Genomic DNA, 20,315 nt, shown 5'->3' with positions numbered 1-20,315 from the left:
CTAAAAAACCCCGTCTTAAATGACAGCGCGACGCAACATCAATATATTATCAAAAATATGGTTAATATACACATTATTTCGAGGCTTTGGTCGATTTATTTGTGCGTTTCTAAAATATTTTCTGTATTTTCTCGCGTTCGAGTTTAATGTAGCTCATGGAGTTTTATTATAGATATTGTCAGATATATTTTGCACTTGTGTATCTTTAATTACAGATGAGAGCCTCTCATTACTTTACGTGCAATATTGATTTTAATTTTAAATGACAATCAAGGAAAAAGACATATACTCTAAGGTGATAATTGTTTTATGAAATGTACTTGATCATGCACTATATATTGCACTGCTTAAATAACAAATTAAATGAAATACATGCAAAATATTTTTTGATGCAATTTTTTAAATTATTTATGCTTATTATATCATATCATTGTTATAATTATATATATATGCAATATCTCGTTTTTATTTCATTAAAATATATATATTTTAGGATACATCAGAATTAGCAAATAATTTATTTTTGAAGTGAGCTCTACAATTAAAAGAAACGAGAGAAAATCTTTTTCGAATACTTTAATCTGGAGAAATATTTTCAACGCCATAGTATGTACTTTTATATCCTCTTTATTCATTCGCCATATTGCAATTTTGACAGAACAAGGGATTATCGACGGAATATGTATATCGCTCGTAATCGCATTCGTACTTATTTTTGTAAATTCCATGCGCACGCGCGTAGGACTTACCGCGTTCCGATTGTAACTATGAACCCTTCAAATCTGTCCAATCGAAGCACAGAAATGATACTCCTCCCATTCTGATTGGCCAATCGTACGAGCCAAGATATTCGAAAATGTCAAATGGAGCGCAGTTCTATAATAATTGTATACAAATGTGAACCGAAGGAACATTCGATTTGGGAACCAAGTGGCCGCGGTCAAGTTGGCAACCGCTCGTGTTGATCCTACGCGCATCATGGCGGCGCATCTAGCGGAGTCAGACGGAGCCAGTTGGTAACAGACCTTCGAGCGGGTTGCACGCGTGCGGATCGGCGGTCTCGTTCTGTCCCCGTGTTCGGTCGAGCGTTTCTCATTTCGATCGCATTAGCGTTGCATTGGAGTGAGTTTCTTGTTTCCTGACGAGGAACGGCGAGTGCCATCGTCATTGTCATCATCTGTACGACGTCGCGCCGACGACGATCAGCTGCCATGGGGCTTATCGACGGGATTATTTGACCCAAGAGAACGACTCCAGGCTCGTCGGTGGGATCGTGAGTTGTCTCGCGTAAGCGCTGCAAATCGGTAAGTGCAAACGATCTCTCTCTCTCTCTCTCTCTCTCTCTCTCTTTCCATTGTCGTCGCTCCCATCTGTTCGCTCTTGTCATTTGACAGCGTTATTCTTCATAAAAGGAGAAAACGTTTCTCCGTGATCGAGATTATTGTCATGGTTAACGTACGGTGACGTGCTCGATCGTGCAAAACGTATGTCAGTGCGTTTCAAGACTCGTCGAATGTGCGAATTGACGTAAAAACATACGAGAGTCTCTATCAAGGTTGAGAAACGCGACGACATAATCGGTATCGTTCGCGGTATCGTTACGTCAATCTGAACGCGTTTATTCTCTTACATTATTTTGCAATGAGCTTTGGTGTGCATCATCTTGCATCATCCAAGCCAATTATATCAGGACGTTCGTTCTTTCAGAGAAAGAAACTATTAATATTGCCTTGTACCTTTTCATCTAAAATCTTTTCTTGTTTTTTTTTTTCTCTCTTCGATTTATACCTATTTTCTTTAAGAAGATTTTATACATATAGCTAGCTTTTCCCCGAAAAAGATCTTTGGGCCCTACATAAATTCTATTCTTTGAAAGGGCACATTACCGTATTCTGGCGAGGCTATTATAAATGCGTCGGTAAGCGGGTCTATCTCGCAAATATAAATGAGTTTTCTTAGCTCTTTTGCGATAGTAACAGTGCGGCGTCGTGTTCCAGCTGTTTGTGACAGCTCGGAAGGGGGCACCTTTGTCCACTCGTCACTCGCCAAGTCTGGCGCAGCCGATTGTTATTTATCCCCTCGACGATGCTCTCCTTCGGCTTTGGTCTCTCGATTGCATTTTGCTCGTACTGTAGGAGAGAACGAGAAAAAGAGAGAGAGAAAGAGAGAGAACATGTATTTTAAATACTTTCCACCCTTTCGATACCACTTTTCTAGCGTAAGAAGAATATAAAGTACTTGTATATTGACGAGAGCGTGTAATATACTTGAATAGTTCTTTTTTGCATTGTGTTAACTTGAGTTTAACGGTTTTTCCAGAACATCTGGAACATCTATCTCAATTTGTGATTAAACTAATTTTTATTCGTTTTCCTTTGAAACGAAAATGAACTTTTTTCGCGCACGATTCCTTGAATCGTGTGTCTCTCGATGCTCTCTATCAAGAGACACGCATAACAAGTTATATAATTTATTATTCGCTTATTCAAGGATTTTTTGTTTACTTGTATTTGAAAGTCATTGAATAGTAAAATTATCGTTTTTAGCGGGTTTAAAAATTTATGCCGCGTGATTTGAAATGAATCGAAACGTGATTTATTTAAAAGACGATATTAAAGTTTGTAGTAAACTGGATCGGACGATTTATCTTGGTCGACGCGAAATTGTGCCACTTAAAACGTAATAAATAATCGCGCATTGATAATATCAATTTACGTTCAAGACAAGAAAATATTTGCGAAAATGCATTATGATTTGTTTCGCAGACAGAGATAGAAAAAAGCGATTGCTTCATTTGACCGTATCACAAATCGATAAAATGATATCTTCCATTTATTGTACAAATGCAGACAAAGAAACAGTGTAATTTTTAAAATAGAATTTAAAAATACTCAAAGTATCTTTTTTGTCTCTTCTTCTCTTTTTCTCTATTTCAAGTATATTATTGTCATTCGAAAAGATCACACAGTCATCTCTGCGATCGTTTACCGAATCTTTTAAGAAATGAAATGTAATTCGGAGGCTGGGTCCAGTAGAGTCTACTTCAAGCTTGTCGAGCTTTTGTGGCTGTACGGTTGAAAGGTACACGCGTCTTTCTCTTTCTCCCTTGCCGAGCGTGTCAAAACAACACGGGGGCGTCGTCTCAACTCGTTCATTGAACCCAACTGTTTTGGATGTGCACCTAAAAAAATTCAAGGTGACGCCCGCGGTGGACGTTTGGCTCCCTTGATCGTTCTCCACGCGAATCTCGAGATGCAATTTCAGTCTCGTTAAACAGAAAGAGAGAGAACAGGATCCGATAGGATCAGGCAAGATGAAATCCGTTAGCCTCGCTCGCTTCTCCATGGATCAATTATCTTTAATATTTTAAGAGTGTTTAAACAACTCGTATCGAGTTGTCTCGATAACTTAATTAAACATTCGAGGGACAACAGATGAGTTGTGCAAACATTCAAAAATTCGTACGCATCTCCGCGAGGGAATAGAACTGAAAGTGTGCTAAATTTTATAGACTCAAATTATTAATATTTTTTTATAATTTTACAACTGTAACAACTATATCCAATCAATGTTATTCTATCTTCATATCTTTCGCCAATTTTATTAAGATTTATAATATAGATATGCAATTCTCCCTAGGTGTAAGACATACATTCTTTTCTTCCGAAGCATCGATAAAAGTAATAGTTTAGCGTTCTCTCACGAGGCGTTAAAAAAAAAAGCGTCACGCGATAACTGCGAGGCCCCGCGCGTGTCCACGTGAGTTAAAATTGCGGATCTCGGCCTTGGTGGACAAGTGCCTATAAATACGAGATTCGCTTATAGGCGATCCGCGACCGAAGGGGCAGCAGCGCTGCACCGTCGTCGTCGTTATCCCTCGACAAAGCTGCACGCGTTAGGAAATGCGCTTGTCTCTCTCTCTCTCTCTCTCTTTTTCCTCTATCTCTTACACATTACGTAAGGCCCCGCGATATCAGGGGCCGTCAACAGAGACGTATAGGATATATCAAATATAGGATATAGGATATTTGTAAAGCAATAGCCTACTCTCTTTTGTCAAAGAAGAATAGAACGATGTGTTCCTTTCGCTTTCTCATCTTCTCTCCAGTTTATTTTTCTTAATCGAAATATTGGAACGCTCAGTTGTCGAAAAATTATTAGTCGCAAATATAGTGGGAGGGAGATTTTTTTAGCGAATTAAATTCCAGGAAAAAATATGTTAGAATTTTAACTTTAAAATAAAATATATAGTTACGAAGCTAGATAGAATTAAAAATGAGGAAGGCACGATGAATCGAGGAAAACACTCGATGGTTTTAGGATTATGAGCCTGCGAACCATCAGTTTTTGGGATAGATAGAACGTTGGGAATAGATTACTTTATCGGGTGATCGAGAGATAGGTCGATTTCTACTGCACCGATTGTAAGATTGATGATACGGCGCCGAACGCGCGCTATTACTTTAATCGCGCTGCGCACTCTGTGCACGTAGGCATGTGCAACCATGAACGCGCAATCATGAAATTACAGTAGTGTTGGTTGCATAATATACAGGTAACCTAGATCTGCACCCACTGCTTCCCACTGTTGACCTCGTTACCCTCCCCGGCTTTGCCTTAGCGTGCAGAAACCTTTATTTCAAGTCGAGATGCACTTCACATCTCAGCGAATCATCTCTGCGAATGGCGCAATAGAAAAGATGATAGCACCCAAACAGAAATCTAAGTGAAGGAGACTTTCAGAATTCGGGAATAGCTTTAAGTTAAGAGATGTACATAAGTGCAAAGTAAAATCTAGATATTCCTTTTTGTATACATACACGTTATTCTCGTGTTTATATCAATTTATTAAGAGAAAGGAATATTTCTACGCGAAAGGTGAATTGACTTATAAATAAACCACTTGGTAACTTGTACGAATAAAATCAGATCAATGATCTCTTTTTTTCCCTGAACCATCGAAACTCACTTTCACCGGTGCACGCCCTGCGCTTGCCTTTGCTTTTATTAAGTTATTTTGTCGCAAAATAACTGGGATCGGTAGTGTCTATTTTATACAGTCCGATTCATTATTTACAACGAATATATATGTACGAAAAACCATATTCCTATTATTATTTTGTCACTTTAATTAGTTAGTTGCTCTGTGATAAAATTATTATTTGCAATCCGAAAGAGAAAACTCGGAATTCATCCAAAATTTTTAAACGTTAGATATTTCTGTAGATAGAAATGCTACACTATCGCGACTGTTATCTTGCTGTTATAAGATTTATCAACCAATTGGGACATAGGTTCGTCCGGAAATCGTGTCACCCCCTCGCTACTTGGGCCAGTCGACCCAGTTTCGGGCTCCCGACCGCTCGTAAAATGCGAAACGCCCGGTAGATGGGTGCTCCAGATATTTTTTTTTTTACGTGACTCAGCTGAAAGAGATATCGATTTTGCTTGAATTTTCTATGCAAGCGGGAAAGTGACCGTAGAGTACGTGAATTACGAGCCTACGATTAGATGACATACTACGCGCAGATATTAAAGCTTAAAGGTCAAGTCGAACGATGACAAGTGTTGCAAGTTTTACTTACATAGAAAATTTTTTGTTGTGCATACGAATATATATATATATATATATATATATATATATATATATATATATATATATACAAATTAATCTTGATAATGTTACAACAAATGTGTTTGTGTGTTTGTGTGTGTTTGATCTGACGAATCTGCTTCTGAAAAATTTCTCAATACTTTTCATTTCGTGATCCATAATGTTAAAGATTAATACTTAAACGATAATAATATAACTTTATATGCTCAAGGGTTAAATATGCGCCGCGAATACGCATGATATTCTTGTCGATAGTGCTGCATTTCGCCATCGTAAACGCCGAGAAACCTACCGGAAGAGCGAGTTTATTTCTGGGCAGTCTTGAAAGCGTTCCTTTGCCAGTCGAAGAACGAATAAGATCGACGTGTGCGCCGTGCGATATCTCAGACAAAGTCAATTCATCCGTTACCATCTTTTTCTATTGCAAAGAAAGATTCAATAAAATGAATAAAATAAAAACAAAGTTAATCAAAAAATTTATTTACAGAGAAACTGTTTGGATTTTATGAAATTTAAACAAGTTTAGAAAATCGAGAATGTTTTTTATTGTTTGTCGCGGTATTATGTCCTTTTTAAAGCTTATTTTTATAGATAACGCTTTTTTCACAGTTCCCCTCTCCCTAAAAGAAAGGAGATAAGAAAGATTTGGATAAGCAAACAAAGGTATTAAAATTAGCATGTCTTTAAGACATCATTAACAATGTGCTCGTGGCATATTGAGTCATGTTGAGTTATGTTTTCTTATCAAGTTCTATTTTCTTCAAGCTGTACATGACACATCTTGCCCTTTATTATTCACGCCATTGGGGAGAGATAAAGATGAAGGACAAGATAATTATGTTTGATGTGTTCTCAAATAAAAGAGAGAGAGAGAGAGAGAGAGAGAGAGAGAGAACCTTTAACCCCTTCGCTCTACCCGCATCTGTAATAAGCGTGAATATTGCTTGCATGCTCAAAATGATGCTAAGTCTAAAGGATAATAGTTCAAAGGTTTTTTTTTTACTAAGCGTAATTACTAAGCGCTCGGATAAATTAATTTTTAAACTAGAGACCTGAATTTTCAGCGTCTTAATAATAATAATAATATAAAGAGTTACTTTAGTAATATCTTAAGTAAGAAATACAATTTTGAGTTTTGCCTCTCGCACGTCATCGTAATTAAGAGAATCGTACAGAGTCTCTGAATCAGAACTCACGCATGATTCACAGATCTCCCTGACTCATAAATGCGGACGTATTTAATACACATCATACGGTGAGACCATGGAGGCCTGGTAGATTAATAGCGGCGAGCTGAAAATGGAAAGCATTCTCATTATTGCGAGATCCGCGCTCCGCGCTGGCTCGCCATGTTCTGACAGCGCGTCGACGCGATCAGCTGTTCGGCGACAGCAGCGTCGCTCGCGCCCAGCTGTGAGCGGTGCGCTCAGCTGACGACGCCAACGATACACACTGCTCTCCCCTTCCTTTCTCTCCTCTTCCTCGCAACACGCTCAATCGTTTTCCTCTGTTAATATGAACGTTCAGGGACGGCTCAAGTGTTTCGGCGCCAATGTTTATTTGTGGTTCATCGTTAATTATGTGTATATATATATATATATATATATATATATATATATATCGAAGAAATTTCTGAAATTTTTTAATTAATGAGTTTTCAAGATATTTTGCGTTTCATGTTTTTATCAATTCGCATTTAAATTGCACGAAATATGAATTACGTTAAGTGAAACGTAATTACGCTGCACGTGTCGCAGCGTGCTCTTTGTTCCGTCTTTCTCGTCTAATAAAATCGGAAGGATGAAAAATTAAAAAATACCGCGGTAGCCAGACCGCACGAACGTGTGCGTTTCGCTGACGTAACGCGGGCAGCGAGAGTTGATATTAAGAGACCTCGAGTTTCCGCTCGTGTGCTAGCTTTCCGTTTATATAATGCGACGTTAAACACCCGGTCGCGAAACGTTTGATCGCATGCACCTTGTATATGTTAAATAATTTTCTTTTATTCGCATACAAGATATCGTTTTCCTTACATTTTTCTGATAATGTCTGATTTTTGGAAAATCAAAACAATGGATTTTTTCAAAGTCAAAAATTTCTCGAAAATATGACAAAGACGTAGGTGAAAATTTTTTATTTTAAGAAATGATTAGGAAACGAATCTTTTGTGTATTATATAAAATATGTATGGCTGTAGTGTTTATTTTACACGTTTATTATTTTTCTCTCCGCGAATCTTTTTTTCTCAATATGATTAATTGTATCAATGTACTTCAACAATTAACGCTATCTATTGCGGAAGATATATACTTATCTTGTTTGTGGTATCAATTGATAATCATTGATTACTTAATCGACAATATTCGTCGCGATAATTAGTCTCGAAATCAAAATAATAATATTTTTGGAAGCAATTATAAAGTACCAATAAATCATTCGATCGCAATTTGTATTTGAACAGTTATATTATTTCATAAATTAAACGATTTCTCTTTTATAAATTGTATGTTTCATCATTGATATGTAAAATGGCTTATTGATAGCCAAAATGTCAAATAATGACATATGTTTAACACAATTAATTTTCTGAAAATAAGAAGGAAACGAAAAATTTCTATATTAATCTAATAGACATATCGCAAAATCGATATAATCGATATATTCTTTTTTCAATTTCAATTTTTTCGACATCGTGGACACAGGCAAGATATAAAAAAGAAATAACGAAGTTTATCTTCAAGGGAAAAAAAAATAATACGAAATGTCATGCGGCTCATTTTCTCGTATACGCAGCAGCGAAATTTGAACTCCGTCGAGACTGCGGTTTCCACTCCCGTGACTTATTATAATAAATGCACTACGCCACGCTGCTTATATAGGAAGCATCGAAAACGTTTACGCGCAGAAATCGTCAACGAGACTCGCGAGTCGGCGATGCGCAAGCCGCATCGGTCTTACCGATGTTGATTGTACTAACCGTTCGGTAAACCTCGAACCCCTCCGCGAACTCCACCTTGTTTTCTTTCGTCACGTGTTGTACGTACGCGCCACCGCGGCTATAACCAGTCCTGCGGACGTGCACAACAACAAATTTAAAGGGACGACAAAAATTCAAGAGGCACTCCTACGAGCCGTCCCGAGCACGTTGGTCCGCGCTCCAAGATCGCGAAACGACACGATCTCGATCGTGTTTGGATGATAAAATTGGGGATAAAATTTCCGCGAGCGAATCGAGATATAAGGACCGTCGAAAGATTTACGAGTAGATATCGCTGAAAGTATATAGTGGGATTATCCTCGTTCTTTTTTTCTCGTCCGTGGATATCTATAGCAAAGAATTTCAAATTTCACGAATTTCAGCATTTTTCTAATTTACGCACGCTTATTGAAAATTTTAATTTATCTTTTTATTTTTTTATTTTCTATTTCCGCAGATTTTGCCTAAAAACGATATAAATCGAGAATCTTTCATCCCATTTCCTACATAAGGCACTTTTCAGATATTTACAAAAATATCAATAAAAATTGCTTGTACTTGTCAATTTTTTTCTTTTTTTTTTTTAGCTTTTTTAAATATTTTAGACTCTTCTACGATAAAAATCTATTGTTTTTAACTTTTTATTTTAAGTATTTTCTCATGACCGATATTTAAAATAACATTTTATTTAAATAAAAATCATTCAAATAGAGTGAATGAAGAAAAATGATTTAATTAACTGTCTGTAACTGCCCTAATTGGGAGAAATCAATTGAGAAATTGAATGCAACAACGGCATGAGTCTCGAAACTTTTTATTTAATGCGAAGCACAAAATCACTACGAATCGCTATAAATATTTATTGCAATAAATTATTTATCTATAATTACTTGATTATTTTATAATTTTTGTTAAATTTATTTACTCTTGACAGCTGATTTTTCCAAAATATTATTCCCCGATTTATTTATAGCATTAATTATCGCCTGATTAAATTATCGCTAAATTCACGATATATACGCGACAATGAACACATCGGTTCTTCTTGGATTACAGGTATGCACTGCCTAGGTGCGGTGACGGGAGGTGGCACCTCCAGCCCGAACGGGGCTGGCGGCCGGGGTGGTGTTCTCAGCGTGTTTCGAGCCCTTGGAGTCCTTGTGTGCGAAGGGAGAATCCAGGGCCCTCCGCGTGGCTACAAAGAGGGCCCACTGCGCACCGCCTATGCAGGCGGTTCCCAACGACCACGTGTGCGACGAGAACAACTATCTGGTAAGTAACATATGGTGCCCCCGTTACTCTCCGCTGTTCCTAGGCGACCTACTTTTACGCTGCTTTCCCAGCGGGCTATAGAACCAGTGAGGAGATTTCTTTGTTTGTCAATTAAGCGAAATAATTCGAATCTTTACGATTACAGGTCCTACGTGGAATAATAAAATGCCAGATATATCGAGAAATAATTAGATGACATAATATATATCTACCCTCTTATGCGCAAATTTGTCAATTGAATAAAATGATGGCGACTATATACACGCGATTATAGAAAAACTTGTAATATTAATTGAAAAAAACGATATTAATAAAAGCAAAAATGAATTTTTATAGTATTAAAAGGGATAATTACATAAATTAAAAAATAAAGGGTAAATATCTTAATAAATATCTTTTTCTTTAATTTTTCAAGTGCAATCGATACCGAGTACTAGTTCAAGAGATCGCTGAACGTCTTTTCATCGGATCCTATCTATGCGTGGAAGTGCTTCTATGTAGCGACTGTCCGTGCGGTTTGGGAAAGTCCACATGCAAATATCCCGTGCATCCCGTGCCGTCCTTATCAATCTCACCATGGCAAAAATGTGCTTCGGAAATGTTACTGGAGTACTGGTGTATTTGCGTTGTCCCGAGCAAGTAAGTCGCAAATACTTCATTTTTTGTCGCAAGATATAATTAGAAAACCGAATGGAAAGAATGAAAAGACGCGTATGAGTCAATCGCAGCTATTGATGCGTAGATAATCAATTTAAATGTGAAGAAGACTCATCATTTCATTTCCAATTATATGTTTAAGATATATTACATTCTGATAAAAATTTATTCATTCTTGTATTTATTTTTATCTCTCCGATCTAATTCGAGCCTCTTAATCTTATTGTTAGCAGTATATTTCTTAATCTATTTAAGAAGTAGATATTTTTCTCTTTTGTATCACACTTGTATTGGATTATTTTTTCCAGGAACTCAGAACCAATGAATTTCCAAGGATTATATCAAGCAGTACGTTCACGATTGCACTTTAGCCAAGTCGCGGCATGGTGGTCGCGCAGCAACGGCGCGGAGCCAAGCTACATTGCCACCCGGATCGTGCCGCACAGCGAGGACAATCTCAGTAGATTCCGAGAGACGCCGGTGGAGCATACCTTCCCCTTGGCTGGTAACGGCGACGGAAATTCCATCAAGGTATGTGAGGAATGTGCAATTTTTAACGTTATTATACATTGTGCGTTATTATGCATTATATACATGATATAAATATTACATATTACTGTTTCATGCTTGTTTTCGTGATTAATGTAATCGATTTATCAACGTAAATTTTCATTCCAGGTAACGGTTTGGGCACTGCCGCGAATGGAGGAAATGCCTGTGCTCACGTGCTCGCTACATCCGAAAAAGGAAAAGGACGAAGAAGACATCGCAAGGGCGTTAACACCCACAAAAAGTATCCCTGGATCCATCGGTGTGCAAAACCTCGAGAGCCTCGTCTTGCCTGGTAATGAATCATGCGCGCAAAGATCCTATAATTGCCGCATCGTTATCTTATAAATTGATTCTTGTGACAATTATTATGCGTGTTCACGAATAAATTGTTCTCTTGTTCTTTTTTATAGTTCTGGTGGATGACAGACTGCAGACTACCTGCAATAAATCGGGCAAGCATGACTGTCGCTGTGAGGAAGAGGATACGTCTCCTTTATCGCCCACCATCAGATCTAACGGCGAACGGAAACGTCGCCGATCGCTCCCCTGCGGCCCGGCGGAGAGTCCCTGCGTGACCTTGCAATCCGCGCCCTTACCGTCTGTTCAAGAATACATTCTACAAGAGATAAAAGACAACATCAACTCGTCCAGCTTAAATTCGGGAGGCTCTATCGAGATGGCAAACAACAATCGTAGCGTCATACGGACTCTACAGAACAAATCGGAGAACAGAGACGAAGTGAGAACTCGTAACAACTTGAATTCAGATCAGTTGGAGCGTTGGTTCAAGATGCAGCTGAAGATCGAAAAAGATGAGGGCAATTTGGAAAAACGTTGCAAGCGCGCGACTGCAGAAGAAGTCCCGGAGATTGTTAATTCAAAAATTAATGTTAATCGGATCGAGGGAAGCTACAATAATTCTATTAAAAATTTAAACAATTCTGGAACCGAGCCAGGTGGCTCATCTGAGGTTTCATCCACGGTGAAAAGCGGTGGACTATTAGACAATCTCGGAAGTACCTTCGCTCCCGTCAGTTGGTCTTTCGTTTCTTCTTGGCAAAACAGTAATATGAATAGCAAATTTCAAAGTTTTCGCGGCGCGAAGATCCGCTTCAATGATGCCGAGAAGAATTACAAATCGCCGATTTTTGCGGATGCGTCCAGTCACGCTTCGGCCGGTCCCTACGCTCAGCCCAATCCTTTCCACGAGTCAAATCCCGGACCGTCAACGTATGAATTGTTGCAGAAACTAGATAACTCCGCTTGCACTGTACATCAGAGTTGTTCCAAAAATGTCAATAAGATAGTTGCGGAAGCGCGAGTGTCGACCGGTCAAGACGCGTTAGAGATCAACAAAGAAGACAATATTGCCAAGAATAATCAAAGAAAAGCCGGTAAGAGAGGTCAGTTGTGGGCACTATCGTCTTCCGACGAGAAGGACAAAAGAGAAGAGGGAGGATTATTTGATTGGTTCAGCAAGGTACCTGGAAGAGTTTTAAGTGTTGCGGCTACCAAGGGTTACGTCGATAGTGGCAAGACAAAAAATGGAAGTTTAAAACAACCGGAACATTTAAGTGGACAACAAGATACCAACCAAGAAATCAAATTCAAGAACTGCAATTTAGAATTGAGTCAGCGTGAGGTTAATGAAGTATTGGCGGTACTTCGAGCGAGAACACCATCAGGACGTAGAAGAACCACTGTTAAGAATATGAGGAAACGCGGAGAGCGACCCAATGAAAGAGGCTGTGACGATGGAATAGAAAAGGTTCCGACAAAGTGCGCAAATTCCCACGAAGGAATAGCTCGGAATAACTCCATAAATTACAACGTCGGAACTGTCCGAGTTTGCTCTCTTAAATCTTGCGAGGATTGTAACCGCGGATTATGTAAAAAGATAGATCATCAAGTACCGGAAGAGCAGTCGAGCCCCTTGGATCGAGTCTATTACGACTTGAACGTTTATCATTCAACGCGCTCGAAGCTTACTTGTAACAATACTAATAGATTAAACGAGGATCCGCGAGTGGAAAACGCAGATCGCTTGCGGAACGTCTCTACTAAAGCAGACGTGCTGCTCGGAGCGATTCTGCGGACTACCAAGGACTCCCAAAAGGGCCTGTCAGATATCTCAACAAACGGGACCAGATCGAGATCAACGACTAATATCGACAATGACAGCGACGATGATCTTCATTCTTCGAATGCCAATCAGCAGGATCATAAGACAACCCCCATCTTGTCCAACGATGAGAAATCATTGCCATTAAATAAGAGATTTAATCGATTGCGACAGTTGTTCAAGAAAGAAATGGATAAGAGGATTGCCATGATGGCTCAAGAGAGTCCATTTTCACCGGAAAGTTCGCCGAGTTACACGCATCTGTCACAATCCTTCGATTCATCATTGCGTTACAACAACGAACAGCCGAATCTGCATAATGCGAGAAACAGCCGGGCGAAACGGCGAATTGATTTTGTGAACTTTCCAGAGGAGATTGGTAAGGAAAAAGAGGCTGCAACGATGGTTCCAAGACTCAGTACAAAAGACGCACATCAAAACTCACGTAAAACGCATAGTACAAATAATGAATGTAACAATTCTGTGGGCTTAAATAACCAGAATCATCACGATAGACGGTTGCTCGAAGATACAAATGAGGTCGAAGATGGAGAATGCAAGACCGCAAGGGACATTGTTGCTGTTCATCGGAAGAACGATTCGATTAGTTCGACCACTCCGCAGACCGAATATTCGTCTTCCAAGGTACGAAACAACAATAACAAGGACGATATCGTGGAGACGGGAGATGACGAGACTGTCGACAAGAGCGTGCCGTCCGTTCTTGAGCAAGAGAGATTCCGCAAATCTCTGGAGAATGCGGCATCAATGGTGTTCCATAGTAGAACTGGTCTGCCGCTGACTTCTAGTCCGGCACCCTTGAGGAGGGGCAGCTGCTGCTTCGATTATGACAGCAGCTTGAATTCCGTCTCCTCGAAAAGAAAGTACGAAGCGTGAAGTTTATCGGAATATTGTGAAAAAGAAATTCGACGGCAAACAGTGAACAGTATTAATATATAACTGCAAAAATATTGTAATCTTTTCTTTTTTAGAAGAATTATTTATGTAATAGTTTTTTTCTTTTAAAGATTTTTTATCGCGCACTGTTGTATTAGAAATAAAATATTACATGAGTATAAAATTACATGTTAGATTAGAATTACAAGATATTTTTCTAAAGAAAATTATTTAATAATTATAATCGAAATTATCGAAAAATGCAGTTGTAATACTTTTCATTGATACCGTTATCGTTGATGTCGCAACTTGAATTTTTTTTTTTTTTTTTTAACGACGTTCCTTGTTTCAGCGCATTATTCGAATTGAACACACCGCCGAGTCCAGGTGCAGTCTCATTGGAAGAGACCGATCGTGAGACAGAGACTGCCGGTGAGGGCGAAGAGACACCTAAAAGACGCTCCAATTCTCGCCACCGACCGCAGAGTCACGCTCTTTTAGGTAATTTTGAGGAATCGGCATTGAATGGCAGACTCGAGCCGGTATCTACGGTTCACGGTTTCACAGCGGAACTTGGGGCCAGTGGTTCCTTTTGCCCGAAACATCAGAAGCTTCCAGTCACTGTGTTCTTCTATACGCTTGGTGACAACGACAAAGTCTCCACACCATATCTTGTACGTTTTTTTAGAAGTAAATCATCAATAAGGTAGTCACATATTTTTTAAGCGACAACATATGTTTTGTATATGATTGCTGTTATAAATAATCATTGTCATATGTGGCTTTATATATATTATTTATAAACAATAAATGTAATCACATATAAGCACAGGTGGAATAAATTTTAATGATATGTAAACAATGATTAAGCAATTTATTCGATAACGAGATATTAAAGATCTCTTTATTTTTGCAGGCTCATATTAATCTTGAGAAAAAGGGCTATCAGGTACCAAGAAATGGCACCATCCAAGTAACTCTTCTCAATCCATTGGGTACAGTTGTTAAGATGTTCGTAGTATTGTACGATCTATCTGACATGCCGCCGCGATCTCATACTTTTTTACGTCAAAGAACACTACGGGATAAAACACTGCGCTACCTCGTTCATCTTAGGTATGCTTCATTTTAATTTAAATGGTATTAAAAAAGCAAATTTTATATAGATATATATATATATATAAATCTAGACAGAGTAATTGGAAGTCAATACTCAAATTATGCATGAATTTGCATTTAAAAAAGTTGAAGATATAAAAATTTATAAATGTTTAAAACAATATTTTTTTATGTTTCTTTCAGCTTTTTTGTTTAATTGAAGATCTACTACACATTTCCATAAAATAAACTTCTGTATAAGATTTTATAGCAAAACTTATATTCCAGGAATATTTGAGGGAAACGAGAACGCTAAATAAATTTTTGCAAAAACCTTTTACAAGAAACTTTTGCTTTATATCAGAGATGGTTCCATAGATAGATAACAGTGACGCACGTATGAATTTTCATTTCAGATTTATGTCCAGTAAATCGGGTCGAATTTATCTGCATACGGACATCCGTATGATCATTTGTCGTAAGTCCGATGTAGATACGGCGTCGGACTTCGGCTCCGAACCACCGAAAGAACTCAGGAGTTACATCCACGGCCCTACGAATCCGAAATTTTCGCCAAGGTGCTGAGCCACGTGGTACTTTCCATGGGGCTGCTGCCAATCGTTCCGCCCGCCCAGTCCCCCTCAAGTCGAAGTGTGATCCGACAAGATCCAAATTGGAGATTGATTTTTGTTCTTCTAAGTCTTTGCGATTCATGATGCGGATAAGATTATTTTTTTATTCTAATAGAAAGAAGTAATCGGAAAACGTTCTTATTATTTATTATTTCTAAATGTTGTTCTGTTAAAATTATAAAACATCGGGAACACTTGTAGGAATAAGTTATCATGTTAGTTAGAGTTGTAACAATGTTAAGACGAAAAATGTGTGTACATAGTTCTTTCAAATTATTATAAAAAATATGTTTTATGAATTTTTTTATTACGAAAAAATTATAAGGATGGGGGAGTGGTCACGAATCGAAAATACGCGAGGATATTACGCAGAAAGATATTTATGCGAACAATCGCTCATGTTGGAAGAATAATTTATATCATTGTTCGTGATACATCTCTTTCTTTTCCTTTTTGGATAATTGTAATATGTAGTCAAAACATCGAGTTCTTTTTGCGTTACTTGTCAGAGAGCCAAATGTTAGATATTGTGGAATTGTTCCGGCAATTAAGTTTCAACACAATTGGTTGGATAAAACTAACTCGAAAAATTACGATTGTGCTCGCAGTGTCATTTTGATCGATGGTTTATGCTTGCTATATAGAATACTGCGTATAAGCAAAATAATAATTCCGCGTACAGTATCTTTGTTTTAAATTTGTTCTTGTGTCATAGAAATTAATGATATTACATTTCATAAATTTTGTTAACTAAATTGAATAATCATCACTTCTGATTAAACTATGATCATGGAAATGATAATTGGTCGATTTAAAGCTCGCAATGTATTTTGGATTTTCTTTGTTCTATGCGTTTATACGTAATAATTATTCTATACTGCTAATCATCAATTTAATTTACGGAGTTTATCGCAAAAGCTGGACGATCTCGTTGGGAGGCCATTTTCTCAACTTATTGCTGTAAATATAGTTAGACGTAGAGAGTAAGTCGAATAAGAATTTTTAAGCAGGATGATAACTGCCATTGTGTGTGTAACACTTTAGGTTGAAACGAAAAAAAAAGAAGTGATATAAACGCAGAAAAACGTCGACGAATTCGGTCTCGCGTTCGGATCGGATATATGAATACTAGGAATGATCAAAACTGAATGTGATTGAATGATACGTGCAATGAAAAGTACAAAGTTTCTTGTGCATTACTTCATGTTCTTGCAATGGATCATTATAATTTCTGATGAGAAGAGGAAACAACCGAGAAAAAGATTGAAAATTCTTTTCCCGGAAAACGAATGTGATTTTTGTGATTTACATGATTGTGATTTGTTCTTTCTTTTTTGTGATCCGACGAATGAACGCGAATGAACGTGAGTAACCGGAACTCGCGAATTTTTCCCTGGATTAAAAAATGGTTATTTACACATACATATATGTACATATATATGTATATATATATATATATATATATATATATATATATATATATATATATCAGAACACAATCTTTGTGTCCGTAGCACTGTGATGAATATTTTGATAGACTATAAAAAAAGAGTAATTGTAATTACTATTATTATTGTTATTACAAAATAACACTATTTCTGCGTAGTGAATATGTCGTAGATTTATCGATTCTACTAATAATTCGTGCGAAGAAATATAATAGTGTAATTTACTAATTAGCGCCAGATTCATACGCTCGTTTTAGAATCGTTTAAGGCAAATGAAAAGTGACACTCGCGTTTTCCTTTATTTTTCTAACGAAGTTCTATGTGGATTGCGCGAAGAAATTGCGCGAACGGTTAGGAGAGTTTACATTCGATTGGTGAATTTTTCACATATGCTTTACATGGAATAATCATGATTTGCACTTAATTATTTTGAAGATATGAAGCATTTAATCATGAAATTAACTGTATAAATCAAAAATTTGAATATGAGTATACATACATATATATATATATATATATATATATATATATATATATATATATATATAGATACATACATATAAATGTATATGTTTGTATACATCTACAATATTGTGTGCAATTAAAAGTTTTTGTGATATCTAACATTTTATTTGTACAGTTAAATACATCATACAATTGTTTCATACTCGATAGACAAAAGGAATACATGCATATGCCATGTAAAAATTTTCGTTATTTAATGAATATTTTAATGTTACAGCTGTGATTTCACTCAAAATTAATTATTAGCGAAAAAATGAGAGAATAAAGGTTCCTTTACCGTTTGCGCTATTTTGGATTACATAACTTATGTAAAGGCAGCTTTTATTATCCACAGAAATTAATTGTAATATATGCAACAGAATAATCTTTGATTCGGCAATGAGATAAAGCGTGAAATTTTTCTGGAAGACTCTTAAGTCTCAAATTATAAAATAACGAGATGCATAAAAGAGTTGTTGTACGTATATAATAAAGAGGGACTATTTTCAATTGTGATTTTCTAATGGAGCAATTGAATAATGTATATAAGCATATAGTAATCAAAAACATAACATACATAGTTTTGGTTGTAAAAAAATATTTCGATGCTTTAATATTTTCTTTTTTTTATTTGATTTTATATTTATTTCGTCATTATTTTTATAAAGAAATGAATATTCTTTACAAACAATTTTAATCGCTTAAAAAAATCGCATAAGCTTACACTTATCTTTCTCTTATAAACGTACTAAAGTCTTTCACAAGGAGATACATATTTTAAATACATATTTTAAAAAATTGTATCTTGATTTTTTTCTTAGGGAGAGAAAAAGAGAGAGACCTTTTATATGATCAATGTTTATTTTATTTTGTTTTTTTTTATTATTATTTTTATTTTTTTTTTTTTGTTTGTAAAATGAGTGTTACAATATCATGTAATTTACATGCTTTCGTACGTAAGATCGATGATGGGAGGAAATAGATTTTGATTCTATTCTCATTTGAAGGAAGAACGAGTGTAAATAAATTATTTTAATTATTTCAGATCGCAATATCGCGACAGTTTGCACAGCACAATCTAATTATTTTATTCCGCGCATTCTTTTTATTCTCGAAAAGGATTATATACACATTATCTCGATAATAGATCGACGATAATGAAATCCACATGCCACTTTTTTGCAATCCGCCAGCTCGATTCGTTAGACATGCGTGTCTTTTAGAGATGTTCTCCGAAATATTGTACAGAATGACAGCGAGAAGGGATCGCGTTCCTCGCTTTAACGAAAACGATTGCGATAAGCGTTGTTAAATACATTTTGTCGATGTTTTCTTTTTTGACAAATAAAGTAGAGTGTCGAGATTAATTGTTGTGGTAAATCGATTAAAGTTTACTCGAGGAACAAGTCCTAACACACAGGACTCGTAGGAAAAATATTTCAAGCAGCGCGTATCGTAGAACATATATATAGCAGAATGGCAAGGATATGTATAGATATAAATATATATCACTGCCGTATAATACACATATATGTACATAATTTATACAGGGTGATGCATGAAAAGTAGCCCGGTGCCTTCATCGTGTCTCTTTCTCTATATGTACAGCAATGAAAGTTTTATTAATAGTAAAAAAAAAGCAACAAATGATGAAGAGAAAACATTCTTTAATAAGATAATTTTCCAAATAAGACACACATATTTGTGTGTCTCTTTCATTATTAATAAAACTCTCATCGACGTTTCGACGCTTTAAGATCTGCTAAGACCTATCTACCTTTTCTCGCATCACCCCGTAAAATAGACGACCACTTTGCGGCGATTGTAATCGATTTTAGCTGTATTTTTCTGGCTTGATCGAGATCTTGTTAGTCACAAGTTCACAGAGAAGTAAGCAAATACATCAAACGATATGTGCATGGAAACCAATATTCTAACATATACCTTGAATACCTTTAATCAAATGCAATTACCTTTCGTAGGATTCCTTTTAATTGATACATGTTTCTTCTTTTGATGTGTTTCTTTTCTTTTCTTTCCTTTTAGATTATAATTTTAGCTAGAATGTAAAAAAGATGATTAGGTTTATCGTTTAAAAAATTAGTTTCAAGTTAGAAAAAGCACATATAGCTTTTGATTTTGTATAGAGGAAAATATAAATCATTGCTCGATCAAATTAAAATTTTTGCAGTCGACAAAGCACATGTAAAATATTTACTTTGCATAAATCGATTTGTGTTTCATTATTTTGCATTTGAAAGTGTCGAGAAATTAAAATTATCGAAAAATCGAGAGAGCTAATTTTCGAAATATATATATAATAAATTTCATATATTTTGATATATTCGGCTACATAAAATATTTCGTTAAGCATTCATCTTTTCATGACATAATGCTTACACGTTGCGTTTTGCCATTAAATATATTAAAACAATTCTAATTTAAATTATAATTATATAATTATAATTATAATCTATCATTGAAAATTTCAAATATCTTATTTTGACGCGCATTCTAGGAACATTTTTCTAGTCACTTGTCG

The 20,315-nt window shown here is 36.4% G+C and overlaps 1 protein-coding gene across 1 annotated transcript; it reads left to right on the top strand.

The window, feature by feature from the left end:
• The first annotated feature begins 999 nt into the window (after positions 1-999).
• On the top strand, positions 1,000-19,790 carry LOC126855824 (uncharacterized). The gene is given in 10 exon segments (XM_050603803.1): positions 1,000-1,304; positions 9,648-9,798; positions 9,800-9,863; positions 10,279-10,502; positions 10,829-11,051; positions 11,199-11,364; positions 11,483-14,078; positions 14,444-14,765; positions 15,008-15,207; positions 15,606-19,790. Coding segments are annotated over 9 exon segments (4,113 nt in total). The 5' UTR covers positions 1,000-1,304; positions 9,648-9,649; the 3' UTR covers positions 15,775-19,790.
• The last annotated feature ends 525 nt before the right edge of the window (positions 19,791-20,315 follow it).

Source organism: Cataglyphis hispanica, chromosome 17 (genome assembly GCF_021464435.1).
Source record: "Cataglyphis hispanica isolate Lineage 1 chromosome 17, ULB_Chis1_1.0, whole genome shotgun sequence".
NCBI lineage: Eukaryota > Metazoa > Arthropoda > Insecta > Hymenoptera > Formicidae > Cataglyphis > Cataglyphis hispanica.
This window is presented reverse-complemented; position numbering and strand designations above follow the sequence as displayed.